The sequence below is a fragment of the Hemicordylus capensis genome, chromosome 6, assembly GCF_027244095.1.
Source record: "Hemicordylus capensis ecotype Gifberg chromosome 6, rHemCap1.1.pri, whole genome shotgun sequence".
Taxonomy (NCBI): domain Eukaryota; kingdom Metazoa; phylum Chordata; class Lepidosauria; order Squamata; family Cordylidae; genus Hemicordylus; species Hemicordylus capensis.
In genome coordinates this window covers 112,007,391-112,034,326 of record NC_069662.1, presented here as the reverse complement: position 1 = coordinate 112,034,326, position 26,936 = coordinate 112,007,391, and the positions used below count along the sequence as shown (strand labels likewise).

The 26,936-nt window shown below is 42.7% G+C and overlaps 1 protein-coding gene across 1 annotated transcript in view; it reads left to right on the top strand.

Moving 5' to 3' along the window:
• Positions 1-11,385: 11,385 nt before the first annotated feature.
• KCNH8 (potassium voltage-gated channel subfamily H member 8) overlaps positions 11,386-26,936 on the top strand; it is a 320,221-nt gene continuing 304,670 nt past the window's right edge. Inside the window, exon 1 of the mRNA XM_053265403.1 lies at positions 11,386-11,622. Coding sequence (XP_053121378.1) covers positions 11,547-11,622 — 76 coding nt within the window. The 5' untranslated portion in view covers positions 11,386-11,546. The remainder of the gene's footprint in view (positions 11,623-26,936) is intronic.

The window sequence follows — 26,936 nt, the reverse complement described above, 5'->3', positions numbered from 1 at the left end:
AGTCTAAAATTCTAATTTAAAACAAGATTTCTGCCTGTTCAAATCTCTGTCCAAAAATAATTCTTATTTTTAACAGCAATGATTTCCTTGTCCTATAAGAAAAATGTGCCATCAAGTCAGTGTTGATTCCTGGCAACCACTAGGGGAACTGGCTGGTCCAGTTCGATTTGAGTCCAAACTGGACCTGAACTGGACCAGGACAGTTTGGTCTGCTACCACATCAACCCCCCACCGGGGTTTGGTCTGGTCTGGGGGGGTTCATGATTTAATTTTTTTTTTTAAAAAAAAATTACACTTACCTCTGGGGGAGTTATTTGAGGAGGCGGGGAAGTCAGGGGAGGTTACCCCTCCCCCCTGCTGGCCTCCCTTATGCCATAATTCTGCCACTCTTTGGCCACTTGTTGGCCTTTCCCCCTTGGCGTGGTGGCCATTTTGAAGGCCGCCACACCTGCGTAATGGGCCTCTGCATGGAAACATACCAGCAGGGTTTCAAACCGGCAACCTCTGGCTTGCTAATCAAGTTATTTCCCCACTGCGCCATTAGCAGGCTTATCCTATACAGCAGCATTAAAAGATATTAAATGAGAATGTTTGGATTGAATATATACAATATTAAAGGGGATGAATAATTGTTTCAGTGGAAGTATTCCAAAATATGTTCATATATAAAATAACAATATTTGAATGCATAAACAAAACAATGACTACAACTCATATTTTAAATCAATAAAACCCTAAGAAATGAATTGCCATATCTTGATAGGTGATTTATTTGACAGGAGATCTTCATCTTTCTACCTGAAATGATCTATGACTCTTATTCTTTAATTTTATATTTGCTGGTAGTCCTTTGCTGTTTCAAGAGTGCTTGCTTGTTCTCTGTATGCTTAACTTCTTGCTTTATAAGTCTTCAGATACCTCCTGTATATGCTTAGTTCTGTTACCTACAAATAAAAGTTGCTTCAGTCACATAATTTTTGTGAAAAGAACTTTACAGGACTTTCTGCAAGAGATTGATTATGGTGTAGTAGATAGAACATTAGACTAAGACTGACTGAGGCTCAAATACAAATTCCTGCTCAGCCAGAAATTTCAATGGGAGATCTTAGATTAGTTACAATCTCTCAGCCTGAACTACCTCACTAGGTCATTGTGTAGTTTAAGCAGGGCATGGGACTAGGTTGTTCTGAGCTCCTTGGTTGAAGGACAGGGTCGAAATCTAATAAACAACATTGACCAACATGATACACAGCAAGACATAAGTTTTGCGGAACTGCTGAGGCTGCTGTGCATGGAAAAGCCAGCCCTGATGGAATTGCACAAATGGTCCATGGAGGTTCCATGGTGCAAGTGCCTGCAAGCTGTTTTAAGGAGTTGCCCACCAGTGGCGGCTGGTGAGGGTGGCACAGGGGCAGTGGTGAGAGGTACCTTTAAAAGTCTTTACCAGTGATAATACCAACACCTGGAAGCTACAGGGAGTAGTGGCACCTCACCTAGTATCCCGCATGGCAGCTTCCCCATCTGTGACACTCACTCACCTGGCCTCTGAAAGGCCAGGCAAGTGCTGTAGGTGGAGAAGGCACCATGTGGGATACTGGGCAGGGCACCGCAGGTCCCTGCAGATTCCAGGTGCTGGTGGTGTCACTGGCAAATACTTTTAAAGGTACCTCTCACCACCACCACACAGGCACCACCCTCACCACTGATGCCCACTTGTACAACCCCACTAGAACTGGCTATCCTGTACAGAGCAGCCTCAGCCAGTCCAGAATGATGTCATTTCAAAGCCCATCATGTCAGCTATTGACTTCAGTTAGTGTAGTGATCAGCCACCCCTCCCCTAAAGAGTTAACAAGAAGTGAACCCTGTCCTGACAGGACGGTAAACTCCAGGGCTCAGCCAATCAACACACCAGGTGGGTGGGACCTAGAGAGCCATTGGGAGGAAGCAGGAGTTCTTTGTTAGAATGAACTGGCTGGAGAAGAAGAGGAGGACATGTGGCCATGAGGTCTGGATGCAAGAAAATGTCTCTGCAGGTCCTGGGAAGCCAGGATGGCAGGAAACATGAGTTCTCAACCAGAATCTTGTGATTTCAAGAAAAGGAAGCCTGGGCTTTGGCTTCGGGAAGTTAGTCTAGGGAAAGGTTCATTTAGTCAGACTTTGTGTTAGACATTTGGTTTCTTTTGTGTGCACTTTGTATATCCCTGAAACTGGGATAGTATTGCTTACCTGTAACATAACTGAACTAAAAAGTACTAGCCTTTGCCCATCCAGCCAGGGCATTGCAAAAGACTGTGTAAGCTTTTAAGTGTGCTTTTGTATTTTCCTACATACCTGTTCTTTGCAACAGGGTAACCACGATTTTATGAGTGTGCTGCCTCAACATCATTTGAGGTGCTCTTTGAAGTATTCTTGTAACCTACTATTTGTACCTGTAACTAAAAGCTAAGAAAGCGTCAGATGGAAACTGTTTTTCTTTTTGTTTTTTTCTTTTACAAGCCTCTCCGAGTGGGTTCTTAACTCAGGAGAAAAGGGGAGTGGAAAGGGGTTTTTACTCTGGTGCAAACATGCCTCAGGCAGTCAACAGCTATCATTTTTCTCACCACGTGCAGGCTTTGCACGTAGAAGATTTTTGTACTTTTCCAATAGCAAAAGAAAGAGAGTTTCCCTGGGATTCCACCCCAAGCCCAGTGAGGTTTAAGCTCTGTCAATAAGTGGGTGGTGGCAGCCTTTTGAACCTACCAAAAATTACAGAAAGGTTTGTGAGAAGCCTAGATATGCAGCTCAGCAGGGATGATTCAGCATTTTTCTTCCCCTCAAGTGAGCTTGCTCTCAGACAAAGGTCTTAATCCACTACAATTACCATAACTTTTGTGAAGAAAAAACTGTGTGACTCTTTACAAGAATTGCAAAGCCATGAAAAAAAAAAGAATACCATATCTTATCATCTGAACTTTGCTGAACAATTTTTTAAAAGCCTGATATTACCTTTCTTGGAGGTCAAGAACTCATTATTCAGTTGAACGACTGCCATGTTAAATGTTTCTGATGGCAGCTAGAGCTGATAAATTAATTTTTATTTAATTAAAAAAATAGTGTCATGGAGCAACTGAGATATTGAGATAAACAAGCCATTTAGTGTTTGGGCAATTGTTTTAAAATGTTTCACTTAAATCAATATATGTCTACAAGTTGTTTCTAGCATGCTTTCAGAACTGAATATCCTTTCACAGTGGGCAGCTGCAACTCTGGTTATAAATTACCATTTTAAAATCTTCATTAAAAATTATGGATTTGTCCTACTGGTTAACGGGATAATGGTTTGTGTCCTGGATAATTTATCAGATGACCTGAAGCATATAAAGTTTTTTTGATAATCACATATCAGTACTGCTTTCTTGGTGACATATTACAGGCATAGATAATTTGATTTTCAATAAACTGCTATCTGGAGGTAGGTTTTACTACAGTATAATTAAGAATTTTCCTGTAAGTGCTTTCTTTTCCTTTTTGTTATAATATGTGGCCCTTTATTCTGATGCTTCTTTTTATTCATTAGTAGGTGGGTGACTAATTCTAATACAAAAGGAAGTATAGTTGCTTGATGAATATCAAGTTCCTTGAGGAAGTATAGTTGCTTGATGAGTAGAAGACAAGTTCAGTTCCTTGCCTCCTTTAAACCCATAAATATGTTAAAACAACTGGCACAATATCTATAGTAAAATAAAGTTATTGACATTGTCACCAATTTTTAGACTTTTGCTATTTGCCGGAAAGAGACTGAAATTCTGATCCTATTCCACGATTATTTGAAAATAAATCTTGGTTTCAATGAGTCTCCCAAGGAAACATGCATAGGATTTCAGCCCAAGATATTTGATTGTGAAGAAGTAGAGAACATCCCCTCTCCATTTTGCACAAAGTTTCTCCTTTTACCTTTCTTCACAATGATTTTATTGAGATAAAATAACAAAATAAGAAAAAGGAAACTCGTACATTGGAATATTTTCAGAGGCATAGCCAGCCATGTTAGTCTGTTGCAGCAAAAACAATGATTCTTGTAGCACCTTAGAAACGAACACATTTATTGTAGTATAATTGCTTATGATGAAGTGGACAGTAATCAAAGAAAGCTTCTGCTACAATAAATGTCTTTAACTTGCCACAAGATTATTTGTTTTTTTCAGTGAAATACTGTTCCAGAGTCTTTTCTCCTACCAATATGAGGCCAGAATGCCTAGATTTCATGGCATTAAGGCAGGTCTAAAATTGCCTTAGCCAGTGCTGCTGTTTTTAAATATATAGATTTTCATGTAAACCTGAACAAAAAGATATCATTAAAGTAATAATTTTTGAAGGATTTGAGTGCAGTTTTGTGCTTAGTACATTATTTTGTGTAATCTTGTTGCGCTACACTCAGGGTGCATCTGGATTTATCTAGTCAGCTGTGATATACTGTATTTATATGAAATTTAGACAACAGATCTAAAGAGACATAACTAACAAATGAAACATATGACAAATATTTGCATGCAGTTTCTTATCAGGATACCCTTTTTGTGGTGGTGGGCAAAAGTTTTTAGAATCTAGCATATCTGTGTACCAGAATGAAAGTATGCAAGTGACTGAGTTGGATAAAAAAAGGAACCATGCCCTAGATCTTATATATAGCTTGGAGATCAATCACAGCAAAGTGGCAAATCTGTAAATGTCAGTGATGGTTTTATAACAGGCATGTCGAATTTGTTGAGAATTTTTTTTTCTATGTGAGAAAATAATTGGAATTCCACTGCCTTTTCCTCCAGTTTTAGCCAATTACAGTTCTGTTTAGTTCAATCAAAGTGGACGAAGATCAACATGATCTAGATGGTGGAAATATTTAGAAGGTTCCACTGAATTCCATATTTCACAGGCAAAAACGCTAGCTGACATCCTTACTAACACAGCATACATGAAGCAAGGAAAGTGAATGTGTAGAAGCTGTGTTCCAGACTAAAGCAGTATGGATGCAGCATGCCGAGGCCCCCCGGGCTTTTTGTGGATCTCCCCTTCCCTATGATGCATTCTGTGCCACCCAAAAATATGTCCCTGACAGCTGCATGATCCTCAGGGACATCTTTTCAGGTGGAACACAATGCTTCAAAAGGGAGGAGAGATCAGTGAAAATTGTCCCAGGCTCCTCCCTCCCCATGCAAGCTTCTGTGCTGCTTTAGTCTGAAATGCAGCAGCTTCCTTTTCTGCACATGTGCTGTGTTAGTCAGGTTGTCAACCACACACAAACTTTGGCTCAGAAACTTGCCAATGAAAATACTAGAATATGACCTATTTTTCAATACACTGAGACGCTTTCCTCTTCAATCTAATTAATAGCTCTTGAAAACTTACACTTTAAATAATGCAACCAAGTCTGAGAAAGCTTTATTGTTTGTTTCCTTAGCAAATAAACTGTTATCTTTCTTTACAGAAAGGGTTCCACAATTTGAAATGTAACTACCACTGGTAGCTTTGGTGTCTGTTCTGCAATTTGCTGTAGATAGAGCGGGAAATAAAGCAAGCATACTATCTTCTATTGGTGCTTTTATTTCCTCCGGTGTTCTAAAACAAGTATTACTTGACTGCTACTCTTCATTTCTCCTCAAGAATAGTGTTCTTTACCATCTTTTTACCTATTACAGAGACAAAGGCAATCAACCCCCACAGAAGATTTTAAGCCACTGATTTGGCTTTTAAAAAAAAGCATTATACAGTATACAATAACATTATACATCAACATGTATAAGTTGACTGCTGGTCCAATTGCTTTTGTTTAAGAAAAGGATGGAAGGGAAACAAGGTTAGGTTTGAAGTCCTAAACATATCTTATTGACAGTACATCCTATTGAATTCTGTGTGATTAAGTAAACATGTATAAGTTTGGCCAGAAAAAACAACCATTGGATCTATGGCAGGATGGGAGCTGACTCTGCAGGAGGTGCAGGCAGGGATCACTCCAAGGAGTATGAAGGGGTAGTGGGTGCATCCACCAAAATATTTCCTGTTCCTCTTTTTGCTCCCCCATCCACCAGACTGAAACATTACAGCAAAATGTCAGACAATACAGTCATAATATATTATGATCCTATAGCCTGAATTAGTTATTTTAAAAGGCCTCCATTGTATAAAGAAGCCTCATTCACTCTCTCCTCTACCCTTGAATAAGCAGTAGAAGCCAGTGCAACAGAGTAGGTTAGAAACTTCTCCAGCCTCCCAGGAGCCAGGCCAACTCCTTAGCTTTCTTTCTGGCCAGGAAATAGGCTGGGTGAGATCATGTGGAGGTACAGGGTTATCTCCTCTGCAGATTTCAGTTGGCTTGCTATTGACCTTTCTCCCCATCCTACCCCAGTCTTTCCTGCTATGTGGCCTTGGACAAGAAGAGGAAATTAACCTGAAAAAGAGACTGGAAGGTTTGGCCTAATCCAAAAAGACAGTGAGGCAAGTCTCAGGATCAGTGAGACGAGTCTCATGATCAGTGAGGTGAATCTCATGATCAGTGAGACCCGCTGGAGGGGGTTCTGTGGGGAGAGCGGGCATAGCCCACTCTCCCCACAGACAATCACTACTGCAGCCCTGGGCAGCCAGATCAGCCTCCCACTCAACTGCTGGCTCTGTCATAGAGCCGGCGGGCGCTGCGGGGATCAGGGGCCATGCAGCCCCTGAAGTTCCAAGATGCCCCGTGTGAGTACGCAGGGCATGATGGAGAGACCCCCGAGCCTGGCCGGGGGTCTCCTCATGTGTTCCTGTGGCATGGAGCCGCACCACAGCAATCAGGAAGACTGCTCTGCTAACCTGGGCTAAGGGGAGGGCTGCTTTGGCGGACTAGCCGCCTGGGAACCACCGGGCTCACCTGCAAGCCCGCTGGTTCTCACGATGACTGGAAAGTGGGCTAAGCTCCCTTAGCCCGCTTTCCGGTGATTGTGAGAATACCCTCAGTATTTCCTAGGAATCTGTTCCATTTTCTGAACAGCATGTCAAATGACTGGTTGAAGGACTTGGCAGTCATGTATTGAAAAAAGGTCAAAGTCTCTTGACTTGAAGTAAGTTGTAGACAGGTTTGTTTCTTGTCACAACAAAAGGTATATTCAGGTTCATTAATAAGGTAAATAAGCTAACAACATTAATTGCATTACCTTTATATGTACAGCAACATTCTCACTCCCCTAATAACATTATTTGCCACCCATTTGCTCCCCCAAACTAGTTGTTTTAGAGCTGCTTCTGGGTGCAGAAATCCAGGAAAAACAGTAAGCCTCCTGAGTTAAGCAAGACAATATGGAAAACCTGAGCAGGTGAAGTGCAGATGTGTAGGGAACTTTCTCCATAGTGAATACATTCTAAAAAGAGATGTGCTAAGGTTCAAGCCTAAAGCCATATCTTTTTCAGCTAGGAAAAAATTACCCCAAATCTACAGAGGTAGGGTGGTTTGGTGGTGAGGAAAGTGTATTCTATATACATTCAGACCACCCTGTTTTCTTCATTAGTACTTCACATGTTCCAAGTCTTATTCCTAGCACTGAAAGCAGTTTTAAGGTAAAGAGTGGAACTGCAAGCAGGTCCTTCGTTAGGGGGGTGGAGAGGCAACGTTGGCACAGAGATGTAGGGCCCCAGTGGTGCTGAGATTCCTGCCTGGAATCTCTCCCCTGCCAACACACCAGCTGGAACACAGCTCCTTCCCACCACAGCAGCCACCCCCGCCCAACTCAGCTAGCCCTGCAGTGTGCTCTGGTTTGCTGAGCAGAGTGTACCGTGAGGCCCAGCAGAGTTGGAGGGCAACCACGGCAACAGGCGGGAGCTGGGCTCTGGGCCAGTAGCATCTCATATCTGTGGCATCTCTGTTGTTGGAACAACACAATTCCATCTGTTGCAGAAACACTCTCCAACTCAGCCAGCCCCATGGTGCACTCTGATTTGCCAAGAAGAGCATACTGTGGGGCCCAGCAGAGTTGGAGGGCAGCTGCTGTGGCAGGCAGAAGCCACATTCTAGCCAGAGGCAATGGGAAATCCTCATGTCACTGCAGCAGCTGTGAAAAGGGTCAATTCCATGCTCGGAATCATTAGGAAGGGGACTGAAAATAAACTTGCTAATATCATAATGCCCCTATACAAATCTATGGTGCAGCCACATTTGGAGTACTGTGTACAGTTCTGGTCACCATACCTCAAAAAGGACAGTATAGAACTGGAGGAGGTGCAAAAGAGGGCAACCAAGATGATTGGGGCCTAGAGCACCTTCCTTCAGAGGCAAGGCAACAACATCTGGGGATTTTTAGTTTAGGAAAAAGATGGCTGAAGGGAGACATGATAGAAGTCTATAAAATTATGCATGGTGTGTAGAGAGTGGACAGAGATAGATTTTTCTTCCTCTCACGTAACACTAGAACCAGGGGTCATCATCCCATGAAACTGATTGCCAAGAAATTGAGGACTAACAAGAGGAAGTACTTTTTTCATACAACACATTATGTATTTATTTATTACATTTATAAACCACCACATCCCGAGGCTCTGGACGGTGTACAACAACTTTTTAAAAGACATAAAAACATAAAATTCAAAACACAGTGCTAAAAACAATATAAAAACAATTCAAAAACAAAACCATTTAAAACCAATTAAAATACTTTTTAAAAAACCAACAACACTTTACAAGCCTTGGAAGGCCAGGCCAAACAAATAAGTTTTTAGGGCTCTCTTAAAGGCTGACAGCAAGCCTAAACTGTGGATATCTGCCGGGAGTGCATTCCATAGGCCAGGAGCAGCCACAGAATAGCCCTGGTTCTGGGTCTTCACCAGATGTACCAGTGCTAACTGGAGAAAGACCTCTCCAGATGACCTCAACGAGTGATGGGGATCATACCTAAGAAGGCGCTCTCTAAGGTAACTTGGACCCAAGCCATTCAGAGCTTCAAAGGTCATAACCAGCACTTTGTATTTCACCCAGAAACATATTGGCAGCCAATGCAGCTGTTTTAAGACAGGCATAATATGGTCTCTCCAGGTTGCCCCAGAGACAAATCTGGCAGCCACATTTTGAACTAACTGAAGTTTCCAAACTACGTACAAAGGCAGCCCCATGTAGAGCTCATTGCAGTAGTCAAGCCTGGAGGTTACCAGCTGATGCACCACTGTTTTGAGATTGTTCTCTTCAAAGAATAGACACAGCTGTCGAATCAGCCAAAGCTGATAGAAAGTGTTCCTGGCCATAGCCTCTACTTGAGATACCATGGTGAGGCCTGGATCCAAGAGAACTCCCAAGCTGCATACCTGTTCCTTCTGGGGGAGTGTAACCCCATCCAGCACAGGGAGATCTAACTCATCCCTTAAATTCCTATCCCTCACAATGAACACCTCCATCTTGCTTGGATTCAGCTTCAATTTGTTATCCCAGATCCAGCCCATTACTGCCTGTAGGCAGGCATTTAGGGAGTGAATGCCATTTCCTGATGATGATGATGATCATCATCATCATCATCATCAGGAGAAATAGATTTGGGTGTCATCAGCATACTGATAACACCCTGCACCAAATCTCCTGATGACCTCACCCAGTGATTTCATGTAAATATTAAAAAGCATTGGTGACAGAATGGAGCCCTGAGGGACTCTATATAATAGCTCCCATTTTAAAGAGGAACTGTCACCAAGCTCCACCATCTGGAATCAGCCTGAGAGATAGGAGTGGGACCATTGCAAAGCAGTGCCTCCTATCCCCAACTCCCCCAGGCGATTGGTGACATTGGTGGGAAATGTCCTCACTGCTGGCACTGGCAAAACTTAATTAACCTATGGAATTACCTCCCATAAGATGTGGTGACAGCCACCAGCCTGGATGGCTTTAAGAAGGACTTAGATAAATCCATGGGGGACTAGTCTATCAGTGGCTACTAGTCTTATAGGCCACCTCCAGCCTCAAAGGAAAGATGCATCTACTGTAAATACCAGTTGCAGGGGAGCAAGAGCTGGAGAGATGACATGCCCTCAGCTCTTGCCTGTGGGCTTCCCTGGGGCATCTGGTGGGCCACTTAGAGTGCTGAACTAGGACTGGGGAAACCCGAGTTCAAACCCCCATTCAGCCATAAAACTAGCTGGGTGACTCTGGGCCAGTCACTGTTCTCTTAGCCTAACCTACTTCACAGGGTTGTTGTGAGAAGAAACTCAAGTATGTAGTACACCGCTCTGGGCTCCTTGGAGGAAGAGCAGGATGTAAATGTAAAAAACAAAACAAAAAACCATTGTGTGAAACAGGATGTTGGACTAGATAGGCCCGGCCATGGGCCTGATCTAGGAGGGCTGTTCTTATGCCCTGATACCCTTACGCTGGTGGAACACAGTTCCTGCCCCCACAGCAGCCGCCCTCCTATTCAGCCAGCCCTGTGATCTACTCTGGTTTAACCATCAGAGCATGCTGCAGAGCCCAGCCAAGTTGGAGAGCAGCTGCCGTGGCAGGCAGGAGAACACGCTGGGCTGGCATTGGTGGGAAATTTCCTCAGGGCCAGCACTGGCAAAGCAGGACTCCTACCAGCTGTAGCAGTTGCCCTCCAGTTCAGCCAGCCCCATGTTGTGCTCACACTGGGGACAAAGGGATTCCATGATGCCACCACGGGCATGGGACAGGGTTTGGGGCAATGCTCTTATTTGCCCACCCTTAAGGACAGCATAGGCTGTTGGTATTCTTCAATGGTGGAAATATACTCTGCCTATAAAGGTAAAATAAAGTGTGCCCTCAAGTCAATGTTGACTCCTGGCACCCACAGAGACTTGTGGTTGTCTTTGGCAGAATACAGGAGGGGTTCACCATTGCCTCCTCCTCCCAGGCAGTATGAGATGATGCCTTTCAGCATCTTCCTATATCTGCTGCCCGATATAGTGTTGGTTCAATATTCTTCCGTATCCCTCCACCTCGTGCTCAGGTCTGAGTCTTGGAAAGAGGGAGGGAGAGAGAGATAGTTCTCCTGCCCAGCCCCTCTCCACTTCAGCTCCACTCCTTCTCTGCTGGTGCCGCCCCATTCAGGTCTGCTTCTTCTGCTGTAGGTTCTTCAGGTAGCATCACAACGCTTCACCACCCCCACGCCCTAAGCGGTCTTCCGTGCTCACCTGCCTCCCGCCAGAACAGGGCTTTCTTCCGCCAGCCAATGGGGTGGCGAGGGGCGGGGGAGGGGTGCCAAGCCGAGGACGCGGCGGCGCCTGCAGCTGGCGGGCACAGCCTGCGGGCTCGCTGAAGCAGCAGCTGGCGGGAGGAGGGTGTGTATGTGCGCGCGCTCGCCCTCACTCGCTCGCGCGTGCCAAGTGTGCTCGTGGCTTTGCGAGCAGGGCGCTTTCCCGGGGTTGGCTAAAGTCAGCAGGAGCGGCGGCAGCGAAAGTAGCATCCATTCCCCATGCCCGAAAGTCCCTGGCGCTCTTCCTCCTCCTCCACCTCTTCCCGCCTCCGACACCAGCGCTTGTACTTTCTTGCCAGCCCATCCTCCTTCCTAGACAAACTTTGATGGAGAATTTCACACCGCGCTGGAAAAATGCCTGTTATGAAAGGATTACTGGCACCTCAGAACACCTTCTTGGACACGATAGCGACTAGGTTCGACGGCACACGTAAGTCTGGCAGGCGAGCCCTCACCTCCGTGTGCCCGAGGCGGGCTGCTTCTCCTGGGTCGGGGAAGCTCTCCCTTCCGCGTTCAGCTCTGCTCTTGATTGCAAAGGAGATGCGCTGAATGGCTGGCAGATGCCTTGGATCAAAGTTTACTTTTCATTTCCGATGGGTGGGGCAATCTGTTCTCTTGATCTAACTCCCTTTTCTTTTCTTTTCCTTTCCTTTCCTTTCCTTGCTATTTAGGGCTGTTTTATAGTCTCCGCAAAGATAATCTTAATGGGGTTTTCCTGCCTTGGAAATGTTAGGGTATTATAAAGCCTTGGGGGATTGGTGTGCGAGTGTGTTTTTAAAAAAAACACCAAACTTCTACAGACGAAGCTGATCTTTTTCTCAGTTTCCTTGCCTCCCCTCTCCCTTAAAAAGAGGTTTTATATGTAGTATGTCTAGTCTGCCTGCAAATAAGGGAGGTAGGGATAGGAGAAAGAGACCAACAAGCAGTCTTTATTCTGCGAATATAGCCTTGATATTTTTTTGTAATAAACAAAAATCTCTTTAAAAGCTTAATTCTTGTAAATCAGGTTTTGTATTGGCTAGACAGCTGCTGTCTGAGGTTACTGAATGAAGTCTATATCCGTCCGGTTAATGAATGAGTTTATTACAGCAGCGGGAGAGAGAGAGAGAGATACAAAGCGAAATGGTAGACTTGCAGGACCCTGGACAGATCCAATCGTTCTCACCGCCGAGTATAATCCTAGAGTTTGAAGCGTTGCTTGCGTCCCTGACGGCCTATTTCTAACATTCCAGCTGTTCCTGGAGTTATTTTTTAAAAGAAAAAAGTGAGAAGACAATTTCTTTTTCCTTCCCAGCGCACACATGGCCTTCCTGCTGCTTCAGTTAATCCCTGTTCAGTGGCTCCCTTGTGATACACTGAATTCACATAGTAGGGGGCATGTGTTTGTATAATGCAATAAATGCACACACACATGCACACATGTCTGAATTGTTATTGAACACTATATTGATAGACTTTTTAATTATTGTTATCCACCCTGATATTTAGAGACTGAATAATTTAGAGATGTATATAAAGAAATATATAAATACTAAGTTTATTGAAAAGTTTATTTGTGGTGGGAATCTTCTGATGTTATGTTGACTTGTAAAGAGGATTGTCATGGATTAGAATTTTTTATAAGGTTGACAACTCTTATTTATTTTTTTGTTGATATTGTATTGAAGTCCACACTCTTGGTCAAAATGTGAGATGGATGCAGTTTTTTCATTCATTCATACAGCATTAGTTACATTCTACAGCTACAAAAGCCAGTTATAATAAATTGTGCACCTAGTCTGAGTCTAGAATATCCATATTAGTGGGAAACCTTCAGGTTTTTCATTTTGGCATCAAGTTATTCTTCAGCAGCATCTTGTGTTTCTTCCCTACTCTATGTCAGAAATTACAGTAGAAGAAATTCTGAACTAATTTCCAGGTGCTTCATCATAGGAACTGGTGCATGCAGATAGGATGCATTAGGACTTTTGCAGCTAATTTAGCTATTCAACTTTTCAGATCAGACCGATGTTCAAGCTAGTTTGCTCCCCTCCAAAGCAGTTTTTTTTAAGACTCCTGTACCAGATATGCTTACCCTTGAGCTAATTGTGAGATTGTTCAAGAATGGACTTTGGATTTGGAGAATTACAGGTTGAGCCACAAACAAGCCAAGTTGAAGTACTGTAGGCAAGGATCTAAACTGGGGCTAAATCTAACTTTAGTCATCTGTATTGTGAGATGGACTGCCTGATTCTCTTTCTAATATAATTTTCAGTTTTCTAAAGTAGTTTTGAAGATTGGGCATGATCCAGGCAGTAAAAGTTAAGCACATGTTTAACTCATTGAACTAACTGGACTGAAAAATGCTTAACTTTTTACTGACTTATATTATTGATTTTTAGCATAGTACAAATCACATAAACTATTTTGATTTGGAAGACTTCCTGATATTGTGGTCGTATAAATGTCTAGTACAGGTTTTGATGTTGCCCTGTTGACTGTAGTTACAGAGCTTCTTTTATTTTAAACCTTTGGGGAGGATATATTATGTTGTCATCAGTAAGACTCTAATCCAGCAATACATCTTTAATCCGATGGAGAATTAATTCTAATTCTGGGCAACAGTGCAGGAAAGGATTCCTGATCATGTTGGAAAATATGTTCTGATTTATATAGCACTTTCATTAAAGCATGTTATATAGCATAAATAAGGGGGCCTTTGGTGTTGTAACAATTCTTTTGTTTTGTTCCTCAAGTGAAAATTTGAGTTGAATCTTCATTCCCTTACATCTAGGTTCAATCAATATACCTGGTAAAAAAATCTCATTGATTGAAGTGGAGCATACAAATTGCTTATTGGATACAGCCAAAGATCTTCTGTCCAACAATGGTCAGCTAGATACTCCTGGGAAGTTCGCAAGCAGAGCATGATGGTGGCAGCCATCTCCTGTTTGCCTCCCAGTACCTGGTTATTGGAAGCATACTGCCTCTAAACATGGATTTTGTTGTTACTTTAGAAACACAGATGGGCCTATCTTCCACTCCGCTGTGTTTAGAATTATAACCTTTGATTCAAAATGTCATCTGAGACAGAATTATTTGGAAATGTTCATGATAGCCATGGTTTCACAAATAGTATCTGTGGTAATATGTTGTGCTAATATGTGGTAACGTGACTACAATATGTTGTTGTATTGTGACATATTACAACACAGGTATGCTGTAATGTATCTAGCAAACCAGTGACTTTGTGAAGTGCATATGTTTCTCCTGAAATTATATCATTTTTGTTTTTAATTTAATTAACTCTGTTTTGCTTTATCTGTTTTATTGTTTGTTGTCATTGTGAGCCACCCGAAGTAGTATTGCACAGGAGTGGTGGGATAAACATATTAAAAATACATTATTAATAAATATATTGAGAGTTGATGGTAGTATGTTCCTACCTTCCCTTGTGAGAAACTGAACATACCAGTAAAACTACAGCCCCACCTACTGTGGTAGCTTCTGGTCATTATGGAACATTAAAGAGAAGGGATAGGATGGACGCACATTTGTTCTGCAGAATAATGAGTTTCTTTAATGTTCATGATAAATGCACATGTCTTTAAACAAACATTACCAACTGAAGTATCAGATAACAAAGACTAGGTTGTATCTCACTTTTTTGAATTTGTTGGCTGCATTTGATGCTGGATATTGAAATATTGCTTAAAACTCCTTAATTTTAATTAAGGGAACCCTCATGTGAAATCTGATGCACAAATGAGCAGATCTCAAACACTGAATTCAACTGTAGTGAATAAGAGCAGCTGGAATATCAGCTCAGTTGACTGCCTAAAGAAGAGTTACTGGGTAAAGACTTATGGATTGGTTTAAATATCACACTTATAAAAGTATAATACATTGGTCTCTTTACTGGCTGTTGTCAGCATTTATATGAATGAAAGTAGCTTTAAAGCAATCATACTCTTTAATCCTAAATGTTGCAAATGCTGTTGATTTTAATAGGTGTTTTATCCACGAAAGTGTGCTTAAACTCACACCTATGCCTATACACTTGGAAATAATCCATCTTGGATTCAATAGAACTTACATATGAGTATAAATGATTAGGATGGGGCTGGAAGTCTTCAAGAGTACCTTCTGAAATTGTATGTAAGGGGTGCGGGGGAGTGGGTGGTCATGGACTTCATGTTTAAGTTGTTTTAGTCCTAGCAAGGACCTCAGATCCAGAGGTAACAGTATATCATTTTTGTCCCAGCTTCCTAGGGTTCCTTGACATGTTCAGACACTCAGTTTAGATTCCCAAATGAACTGTAAGAAATTAGTTATGGCTCACCATCTTCCAGCCCTAAATAACTTCTTGTAAGCCAGACATGCTCCTTGATCCTCCCTAGCCCCTCTTTAGAGCTCCATTTGGCATCTCTGTTGCCATGGTAACTAGGCCAGCCACCACCTTCCTCAAGCCATTACGGTTGCACACCCATAGCCCCCTAGCTAGTTTACCCTTTTCTTATCAACCTCAGCCAAGTCACTCAGCATCTCCAGTTTGGGAAGGGCCCCACAACTGGTACTTTATTGAAATATATAGAATAATAATATTTGAGTTCTATTAAGTGAAGCCCCTCTAGCTGCTGATTAGAAATTGGCATAATAGCAGTAAGGATGTGTTTATTCATCAATTCAGATGTAAGACAGGTAGTCTGAAATCTAGTGATTACTTCCTTCAGAAAGCTTGTTCAGTGAAAAATGATTGTACATTGTAAAATGTACAGCAAAATGCACAGCAAAATCTAACATCAATCAATTTTAAAATGATAAAAACACAGTAGTGTTATCTACACATTTGGAACATCAAATAACTCTTTATGAGAACCTTTAAGCTCCTTTGCATTCAATAACTCTCTGACAGTAGACACCGAATTTAGGACTGTTTTGCTTTTATTGGGAACCAAGAAAGAGAGATCTAATGACTGTTTAAAAGAAGAGTTTCACACTGCCAATAAGGGTGGTGGCAGCAGGGGTGGGTGGGTGGGATTCATTTATGTATAGAGTTTTTATTCCACTTCTCCTACTATTCAAGGAGACCCAAGGCAGTTAACAAATCCATAAATAAAATACAAATATACAGTTTTAAAGGATCAGAATACAACTAACACTAGCACTGAGTACCTATTTGCAGTGGGGGAGGGATCGTCATAAAATTAAGTAATAAATGCTTGGTTAAAATAATTTTGTTTGTTTTTAAGAGAGTATAAAATAACCCATTGGGAGGCCTCTCTAGAAGTGCATTCTACAGGACAGGGTCCAGACTAAATTAGTCATGACTGAGAACCATTGAAATAAATGATACATAACTAACTTAAGCCCCATTAACTTCAGTGAGCACTGAGTTCCTGCCTACAGTTGGGGCACCACAGCCAAGAAGGCCCTGTTAATTGTCATAAAATATTTCATTTAATGGTTCATGGCATTCATTTCATGGCCCGTGGGTCCCTGTCCCCAAAGGGCTCACAATCTAAAAAAGAAATATAAGATAGACACCAGCAACAGCCACTGGAGGGATGCTGTGCTGGAGATGGATAGGGCCAGTTGCTTCCCACCTAAACTGAAGGTGGGGCACACAGAAAAAGTCCTCTGATTAAGACCTTAAATTGTAGACAGGATATAAAAAACATTGAACTTGGAAACACTTCCTTCTCATCCTAGATACATGGGAGTGGCTGTACACTGAGGGAATGTACTGGACATGCTCAAAAGGCACTGGAAACCATTCTAGGGCTGAGCTGCGGAGAACTCTGGCTCATATTAAGCCCTATATTCATCTGCCACTTTCTGCAGAGTCCATTTCTGAGCAGGTGCTTAAAAGCTTCACATTAACAGTTGTTCATAGAATGCTCAAGAAAAATATTGTATTGGAACCAAAGTGTACCTTCTGCATGCAGAAGACATTTTCTGCTCATAAGTAAGACTGTTTTATATCCTGTACTAGAACTTTGAATTCATAGATCAGTGTTCTTCATTGCAAGGCCCGGCTCTCATCAACCCTAAATGCAGCTCCCTGACTAATTGTTTATTAGGTCTGTGTGTAGCTTCAGCTGAAACTGAATAGTCCACACAATCCTCCTGGCACCATGTGGAGGTGACCATTCTCACCACACAGTGTTGCTCTTTTCCCCATGCAGATGAAGCTCCTTTAATGGAAACAGAATCCTCTCAGGCTCCAACACCATCTTGGCATGTGCATACAGTACACTAGATGTTGTAGTCTTTCCCAGTGTTTTCCCCTTTGAGGTCTATGGGTAACGCGCTGGCAAGGAGTACATTTCTCCGTGATTTGTGTACAATTTCCAAGGTTGTGGTGGAGCTTGAAAGGCCTCTGTTTCTCTTAAAGGGCAAAGTGCAGCACTGCATGGAGATCAGTGTGGTGAGAAATTGCTCTCATGTTGAAGTTTGGGGTTTGGGTTTTTGCCAAAGTGGCCCCCACTTGAAAAATAGTGGAAACTATTCTTCTACTCAAGCAAGGTTGCACAATATCTTCCACATATGGAACTGCTACAGACTCTCTCTCCCTCTCTCTCTCCCTCCCCCTCTCTCTCTCTCTCATAGATTTTACATACGTTTGATTGTTGAGGGATAATTACGATGCATATTTTGTTAAGAGAAGCACTTCTTGAAATAATGACTGTAGAGTTTTTCTTTGTAATAATGAAGTTTAGAAACTTACAGTAACATTCTGAAGAACTTGGGAGGTCTTTTTTTCTTTCCTTTTTTGTTTTTGCAGTGTTAATTCAAAGGCACAGAGATAAGCATCCTGTTTCCAGCACTGGCCCAATTTTTTAAAATGCATATTATATCATAGTTACTGAGTGTCTCATCCTCTGTTCTGAATCTGCACTCCGTTCTTTTGGCTATCATAAAGCTCTATAGTAACGCTAAGCAAGTTAATAATAAGCCAGCATGGTATGGTGATTAGAGTATCAGACTAGGACTGGGAAGATGCAGGTTCAAAATCCTCATTCAACCATGAAGCTCAGTGGGTAAAATTCAGTAGTCACTCTCACTCTCAACCTACTCCACATGGCTATTGTGGATAAAATAAGGAAGGGAAGAACCACACAGGCTAACGTGAATCCACGGAGGAAAGATGGGATAAAAAATGTAATAAATAGAAATAATGCATTGTATGTGGAGAAAAATAATTCCTTTATTGTAAATCTGCTGCCTGCAATACTCTGAATATACTATTGGATGTGGCTTAAGCTTATTATTTTCAGAATGGATGGAAGGGGAATTGAATCCACATTTATTGGAGGAAGTTGTTTGATATTCACAATAAAATAGGAAATCCAATTTACCATCAAAGGGTGACTGCAGTAAGTGGGGAAGAATTTTTCAACTGCATTGTCACCCAAGAGGGCTTTCAGTGGATTTTCAGTGTTGCACTTATAAAACTGTGCAATTGGAATAGATTTTCTTGTTGGAATGTTACTGTATTCGATAACTCTGAATTCTAAGACTTTTACTTTTTTATCGTTAAAGCTAATAGGAGTCTAAGTTTCTGCTCTTAGAGCTATTTGAGACTGAAGCCTGTCTATAATGTTACTATACCTTCAAGTTGAACTAACTGAAAAGAGAGATGTCCCTGCTCTGTATGGAGCTGCAAATTATTGTTGCAAAATAGGAACTTAGGAAGCTGATTTATTCTGAGTCAGACCATTGGTCCATCCAGCTCAGTTTTGTCTACACAGACTGGCAGTAGCTTCTCTAAGGTTGCAGGCAGGAGTCTCTCTCAGCCCTATCTTGGAGATGCTAGGGAGGGAACCTTCTGTATGCAAACATGCAGATTCTCTTCCCAGAGTGGTGCTATATCCTAAGAGTGATATCTTACAGTGCTCATACATACAGTCTCCATTCTAATGCAAACCAGGGCAGCAAATGGGACAATTCACACTTGCTACCACAAGACTAGCTCTCCAACTATAATATTTTATGTAGTTTCCAGAATCTTCCATTTGAGGCTTCATTTTTCATGCCACAGTAACTTTTTTGTTCTTGATACCTATGGAAATTGAACTGAGATTCATATTGTCTGGTTTTTCTCAGGGAACACTGGGCATTTAGACTGGAGAGAGGTTTACTGAAATGAATGTAATCTCTCTTCATGCACCAGTCTGGAGTTATCCATGGAGAAGAAATTTTATTCAGTTAGTTATTAATTACAACCTCTGATATACCTAATTTTACGTATTTTTGTTGCGTAGAATAATTTTATGGTTAGTACTGTTTATGGCAAATAGCATTGCCACCTTCATTTTCATGCCAACACTGTGAGATGCTGATTAATATTCCCATTTTATGAAGAACTATAGTTGAGAAGAATGCAATTAGTTTAAGGCCACCCAGCAAACATATGGATGAAGAGAGATTTAAATGCAGATCACCCAACTCCTCAATTTACAGCATCCAACTCGGAAACTAATATCTCAATGTCTCACAAATAGCATCTAAGAATTCTGCTATTTAAGTAAATTGATTTTAATATGTGTAGTTTAATAATTAATTATGCATATTTGACAGGCAGTTGAGATAGGTAGTGCTAATGATAATAATGAAGAAATAGATTGTTTTGACCAGAGTTCCCATTTCTTACGATGTATTAAATATGTCCACTGAAGGAAGTAGGAAGATTTCACCAGCTGGTATTAAGCTGGAGAGTTGCAAATGAAATTGCTGAGTGAGGAATGGGCAGTGACTTGGAATGAGCTGCATAGAAATATTAGTACCAGCAGCCTGAATTTATTATGGGCTACTGCTGGGATGAATGTTGCTTAGCAATCACAAATGCTTTATTTGCTGGGAAATCAGGTTACAATTCTACCTAAGCGATTTCTTTGTCTTTGCACCCCTCTTATATTTGGCAGAAAGGACTACCAGTAAAGGGCAAATACAGGAGACCCTCATTATTTGTGGTTTTGCAGATCACGGTTTCATGTATCTGCGGATGAGTTTTAGAGACCAGGTTTCTTTATCCGTGGCATGAAATGCAGACAGTTTTTGCCTATCTGCGATTCCTGAGTGGCCACTGGGCAGAAATTACTTCTGATGTCATTTCTAGCTGCCATTTTGAGGCACAGAACCATTTTGTGGCACTCTTTTAAAAAATCAAACGAAAAATCAGAATTCGGGGGGCATTCTTGGAGAACAAGGTATTATGATTTTCTTCTATTCTCTGCCCCTTCCCTGCTTTTAAAGCTTCCCTACCCCGCTCAGAGTAAGGAACCTAACACCTGGATTCCCATGGGGTGAGGTTTATTTATTTGCAGTTTAATTTGCGGGAACAGAAACCCAGCAAATAACAAGGGCCACCTGTATACCATTTAAATAAATATCTATGTATTTCTTGTTTACTCCAGGTGGTCCCAGGTTAGCACAGCAACAAATAGAGGCTATTCACATGATTGTTGAAATTTTGGCTAGCCTCTGCTAGCCCGATTTTCTACAATCGTGAGAACCACCGGGCTCGGCTTCGAGCCCGGTGGTTCTTGAGCGGGTAACCCGCTCAAGTAGCCCGCCCCTTAAACTGGGTTTGTGGAGCGCGTGCTCCGCAAACCCATTTTTAAAATTGTGAGTAGCCGCAGTGCGGCTCCACACTGTGGTTACTCATGAGTGGACCCCCGGCGGGAGGCTGAAAAGCAGCCTCCCAGCTCAGGAGTCTCCCCAGTATGCCCTGCGTACTCACTCAGGGCATACTGGAGCTTCCAGGGGCTGCATGGCCCCTGAACTCCCCAGCCCCCACTAGCTCCGTCATGGAGCCGGCAGTCGTGTAGGCCAGGGTTCCCACCCTGCTTGTGTGTGGGGAGAGCGGGCTTAGCGCGCTCTCCGCGCTCACAAACCGGGTTTCACTGATCGTGAGACTCGGCTCACTGTGTCCATCTATGTGGCATTTGAGAAGTTGCCAGTGAAAACCTTGTCCACAATCTGCTAGTGTTCTTGCCTCATTCATTCCAATGGGGTTTGCACAGGTGACTTCTTGGTGAATTTTGCTTCATATAACACAGTCCTCTGAAATCTACTCAGAAGTCAGCACTGCAATGTTCGCTGAGGGTTTACTGTCAAGAAAGTGTGTATAGAACTGCTGCCTTAGCCTAAAACTGCATGACAGTGAATATGTGTAATGAGCTTTCACAAGGCTCTTAAAAATGCATGTTGTGCATTGATTAAGAAAATATGGACACAATTCAGGTATATGTTTCTTTCTTGGGAATCAAGTATATGTTTCTTTCTTGAAATCCCTCTATATACTCCCCACACCCCAACTCTCAAATATCCCCAGTATCTGCAGACCACACAACATCCCTATGCAGACTCCGCTGACTTCAGGAGATGTGGGCAATCATAGGTTATGTATGGGTTATGCAGGAGCAACATATCATGGAGAAGAAACGAGGTCAATGTGTGTGACAGTGTACCTACTTGTGCTGGGGATAATATTCTATACTTCTGGTTTTGCACAAAAGCACAAATCTTGGAGCTTCTGCATGGAAATGCTCTTTTTGACAAATACATTAGTGCCAAGTTGTTATGAACTAACCCAGTTACATGAATGTATTTTGTATAGTGCAATATTGGCCTTGAAGGCTATCATTTGCCAAAAGGAGCAATATGAAAATAGATCTATGATCTATAGCAGGGCTATTTCTAGCTTTTGTGGGCCCATGGGAATAGTTTGTAGAAGCCACCTATGATGAATCAATATTGTATGTTATTGCAAAGGAATAGGAGTGTCTGAGTATGGTGGAAATGTAGAACAGCATTCTGTCATGTTATTTCACCTGATCCCACTTCCACCCAACCTTCTGTGGCTTTTCAGGGTTGGAAGGGACGTTGTTACACACAGAATTGCCTGCTCAACAACTGTAACAGTTTTTTTAAAAAAACCATATCTGTGGGAAAATGACTAAGTTATGAGCAGTAAAAGTTGAACAGACATGAAACTTCAAGACCATAGTTGGGTTCTCCCCCCATCTTTATAATGGGATAGTTTAGCCTCCACTAGGAAGCACAGGCTGATTCAGTTAGGGATGTGCACAGAACCATTCAGCGCTCCATTCTAGGAGTGCCGATCCGGTTCTGTGGACTGGCATTTGAGCCAGTTTGGAGGGCGGGAGGGTTTCTTTAAGGGGCAGAGGAGGCACTGCTTACCTGCCAGCCCCTGCCCCACCACTTTCCCCCCACTTCCGTGGTGATGCTGACTGGGGTGCAAGGAGGGATGCTGCAGTCCTGAGTGCCTGCTTTTTACGAGAGCACCGGCAGGGGGAAAGTGGTGGGGCATGGGCTGACAGGTAGGCAGCACCTCCTCTGCCCCGAAAGAAACTCCCCCACCCTCCCAGGAGTGTATGGAACCAGTTCTGTGCACATCTGTTGTGAACTACATCTGGTTTCGCACTCTGTACATGCTCAGAGGGAAAGTCACATCATACACAAACTGAATTGGTTCTTGGAGATGGTGACCATGTAGGATCTGGGTGCGCAAACAGAGACAGAGACACACTCGGAAAGTTCAATGGGCTTTATTATAAAAAGTTGCTCATCAGGATAAAATAATCCACATTAAAAACATGTTTCCGATTCAAAGTGTAGTGTAATGTGCCTAACTAACATATGTGTGTGCAATCAGTAATTACAGCTATCTAATAATCTAACAAATCCTAATAAAACATTTAGAGAGAAGCAGAGAAAGAAGAAGGAGGAAGGGGGGGCTTAGGAAGGGGGTAGCAGTGATTAGTAAGGAGGAGGAAAGTGCGGAGCAGGCTAGGCTGTACGTTGAATAGGCATCTTACCAGGTTCACGAAGGAGGCTTCACAGGAATTGTTCATTGCTGGAACTTGAGAGTGATGCAGGCTTCAGATGGAGGAAAAATGCAGGTGCTGGAGAGCAGGAGCCTGGGATGCAAGCTTCAAGTAGTCAAACAGGCTGGGGTCAGCTGCTCAGAGCAAAGTGAAGAACCATGGCTGGGTAGTCTGGACTTCTCACTGTGCAGCAGAAATCACAGACAATTCTTGTCCATGGACAGAGTTTCTGCTTCTTGCTTAGCAGCAAACTCTGGGATGGCTCCTGAGCAAGTATGCTTGTTAGGCAAGATTGCATGTAGGCAAAAGACTGCTAGCAGGCAAAAGACTGCTAGCTCTCTGTCCAGTAAGCCTCATTCTTTATAGTTGTATCTTCCTTTGAAATCCCATAGAGTCTATTCAAAATCCTCATTCTTCCTGGGTCCCCAAAAAGGTGACAATGGTGTTACCTGCTGGACATTGTCTTTTGATTAGTCAGGATATTAGCCCAGTCCAGGGAGATCTTAATCCCATCTTCTGTTAGCTGCTATCTTGAGGAGGGGACATTGCCCAAAGCAAATCTGCACCTCTGAGCTGCAAATGGGCCTCTTCTCTTGTCCCCAGATTTGGGCCTGGTCCCAGAAGGTGTTAGTAAAAGGACTAAATCTACAGGTGTTTTCCTAGAGTGGAATTTCTATAGACAGCAACTGAGTATCCCCTTTGGGCATAGCGGAGCAATCATCGACAAGGATTAACACAGACTTCTTGCAACAGGAAAGGGGAGATCAGCCCCTGGCCTCTTCCACAGACTTTATCTGATAGTGAGTTACATTTTAGCATATTGATAGCCCATTTCACAATACAATGCTGGATTGCCTCTTCCTTCATAGAGCAGTAAGCTGAAGCAGTCCTGAGATCTGGGTGTCAGTTCACCTTGAGTTCAGGCATTTAATTGAACTCTTATAAAATGGAATCAGACACAGGGCTGGGTTCCATATAATTCTGGATTGGTAGCTTTGGGTTTAATGTTGGGGTCATGGGGGGGTCCCCAACACATCCCTAGACTCAATTGCTTTGGAAAAGGTCTTTTTAGATTGCCTGTCTTCCATACAACACACTTTCACAGGTTAGTTGAAATAAATGTTCTGAATTTCTACAAATTAAGAACAAAATGGGCCCATAATGGGGGCCCATGCATGTTTGCAACATGCCTAGTAGAGTCGGAATGTTTGTGAGGAAAAAAGGAGAGGGGGGAGGGAGTGAGTGGGCAGAAAGGAGAGGGGAGTAAACAGCGTCTACCCTTGTTGCTCGGGAAACAGCCATGAAAGAGGCCTCTGCCAGTATTGGCTGGGGAAATGTTTCTGCACTCCCAAAGAAGGAGATATAACTTGAAAGGGTAACAAATAACTATTAGAGTTGAATGGTCTAACTCTGAGGTAAATAGGACAATAGGCTTTGCTGCATACAAATACTAATATGACAAATATTTATATACCACTTTTCAACCAAAGTTGCCAAGGCGGTTTAGATAGATAGATAGATATGAAGTGGTTCCTTGTCCCCAAAGGGCTCACAATCTAAAAAAAGAAACATGTTAGGCACCTGCAACAGCCACAACAGGCAACAGCAACAGATACTGTGCTAGGGATAGATAGGACCTCTTCCTGCTTCTGTTTATCTTCCTTCTTCAGTACAACTGTTCCTGTATAACTGTTACCACTTTCCAACCTTGTTCCTCATACAGGGCAAGGGCTTCTGAGTTCCTTGAAAGGGCCAGAGGAGTCAGGGCATTTAACAGTTGTGTGACAGGCAGAAACTTAACAGGTCCAACTTTGACTAGCGTATGAGGGAGCAAGCAACACCTGTTGATATTCTGCCTGTACTTCAGCAATTTGATAGGTACAAATGAAGTGAATAATGGCTCTGTTATGGCCATTGCTGCTCTGGCCACCATTGCCACCACCAGGCCCCAATCTGCCCCCTGGCCCTGCTCCAGCCACTGCTGGTGATCCCTCTCTGGCCACCATTGCAACCACCACTGGGCCCTGATCTGGCTGCCATTGTCACTACTAGGCCCCAGTCCAGCTGCCAACACCACTACTGGGCCCCAATCCTGCTGCCAACTCTGCTGCTGGGCGTTGATCCAGCTGGCAACACCCAGGCCACCAGCGGGAACCCCACTCCGGATGCCGGCTGTGCTCTGGCCGCAACCACCACCAGCCCAGCTCCGACCACTATTGCCACCACCGGTCCTGGTCTAGCTGCTGCCACCATCCTAGTTACCAACCAGTTTGCATCCAGTAAGAAGTAAATGGCCTCTTTCCTCACAGGAACAGGAGGAAAAAATGGGGAGGGGGCAAAGTTAATTTATTGAACACATGCCCCCTCTGACTTTTTAATACCGCTATAACACTTTCTATTTTAAAAATGAAGTAAATTCAATTAAAGCACCAAAAAAACCCCAAACCCCTTTGGTTTACAGGGTAATTATGAGTGTGTAACTCCAACTGAACTCCTCAAAGCAGGATATTTGATGGCCCATGATGTTCATGCCATGGGACCTGATGCTCAGTCCCATGGAATATTGTTCTGGCTTACAAAATCATAACCATGGAAACACAATTTGGTGAGGTCCTCCATGCTCCAATCCACTATCTATGTAGGCTAATGGCAAAAGAAAAATCTTTGGATTAGTGTGATAGCAAAATGTATTTATTATTATTTATTTATTTAAAATATTTATACCCCACCCCTCCAGTGCAATACTGCTTGGGGCAGCTTACAACAATAAGATAGACACAGATACAAGTAATAAATCCCCACCCCCAAAAGCCAGATTAAAAACAATTACTAGGTTCAAATTAAAACTGAAAATTATAAAAAGCTAAAGAACCTACCAGATATAACAAAATAATAATGGTATTTAAAAGCCTCCCTAAAAAGGTGTGTTTTAAGATGTTTTAAAAAAACCCACTGAGGAAGGGAGCATGGTGAAGCTCTTCAGGGAGGGAGTTCCAAAGCCAAGGGGCCACAACCGAAAAGGTCCTACCTCTAGTCCTCGCCAACCAGATCTTTGTTAGTGGCAGGATGATGAGTGGAGAATTAAATTAATATATAATTAATTTAAGATGAATTTGTTCTTTGTGGACAAAATCTCTCTTATTCAGGCTGACTTTGACTTGGATCCCACAATTATTGCAGAGTCTAAATTGGAGGTGTCCAGCAACTCCTCTTATGTGGTTAGGCTGGATCAATTCTGGTTTATCACTCCTGGGGATGTGGACAAGCTGCTTGGAGTGGTGCAGCCTACCACCTTGTTCTCTTGTCCAACATAACTTGTTATGTTCCCTTGTCCAACATAACTTATACTATCTAGCAGGGGGATTGTTGTAGAAGGCCTGGTAGAAATAAATGTTTCCCTGAGAGAGGGCATGATGCCTCCCTGTCTCAAGGAGGCAATTATTAGACCTCTTCTGAAGAAGCCTACATTGAATCCCCCAGAATTAAGCAACTATAGGTCTGTCTCCAACCTTGCATAAGTGGACAATGTAATTGATAGGGTGGTGGCCTCCCAAGCTCCTGACAGTCTTGGAGCAAACTGATTATCTAGTCCTATTTCAAGCTGGCTTTTGGGAAGGCTATGGGGTGGAGACTGCCTTGGTTGGCCTGATGGATGATCTCCAATTAGGAATTAACATAGGAAGTGTGACTCTGTCAACTCGAGAGCTCCTTTTGTATCTCTTGGTGGCTATCAATACTATCAAGCATAGTATCCTTCTGGAATGTCTGAGAGTGTTGGGGATGGGAGGCACTGCTTTGCAGGTGTTCCGCTCCTACCTCTTGGGCAGATTCCAGATGGCGTTGCTCTACAAAATGTGTGCTTTTATGCAGCATCCCTCAGGGCTCCATACTGACTCCAATGCTTTTTAAC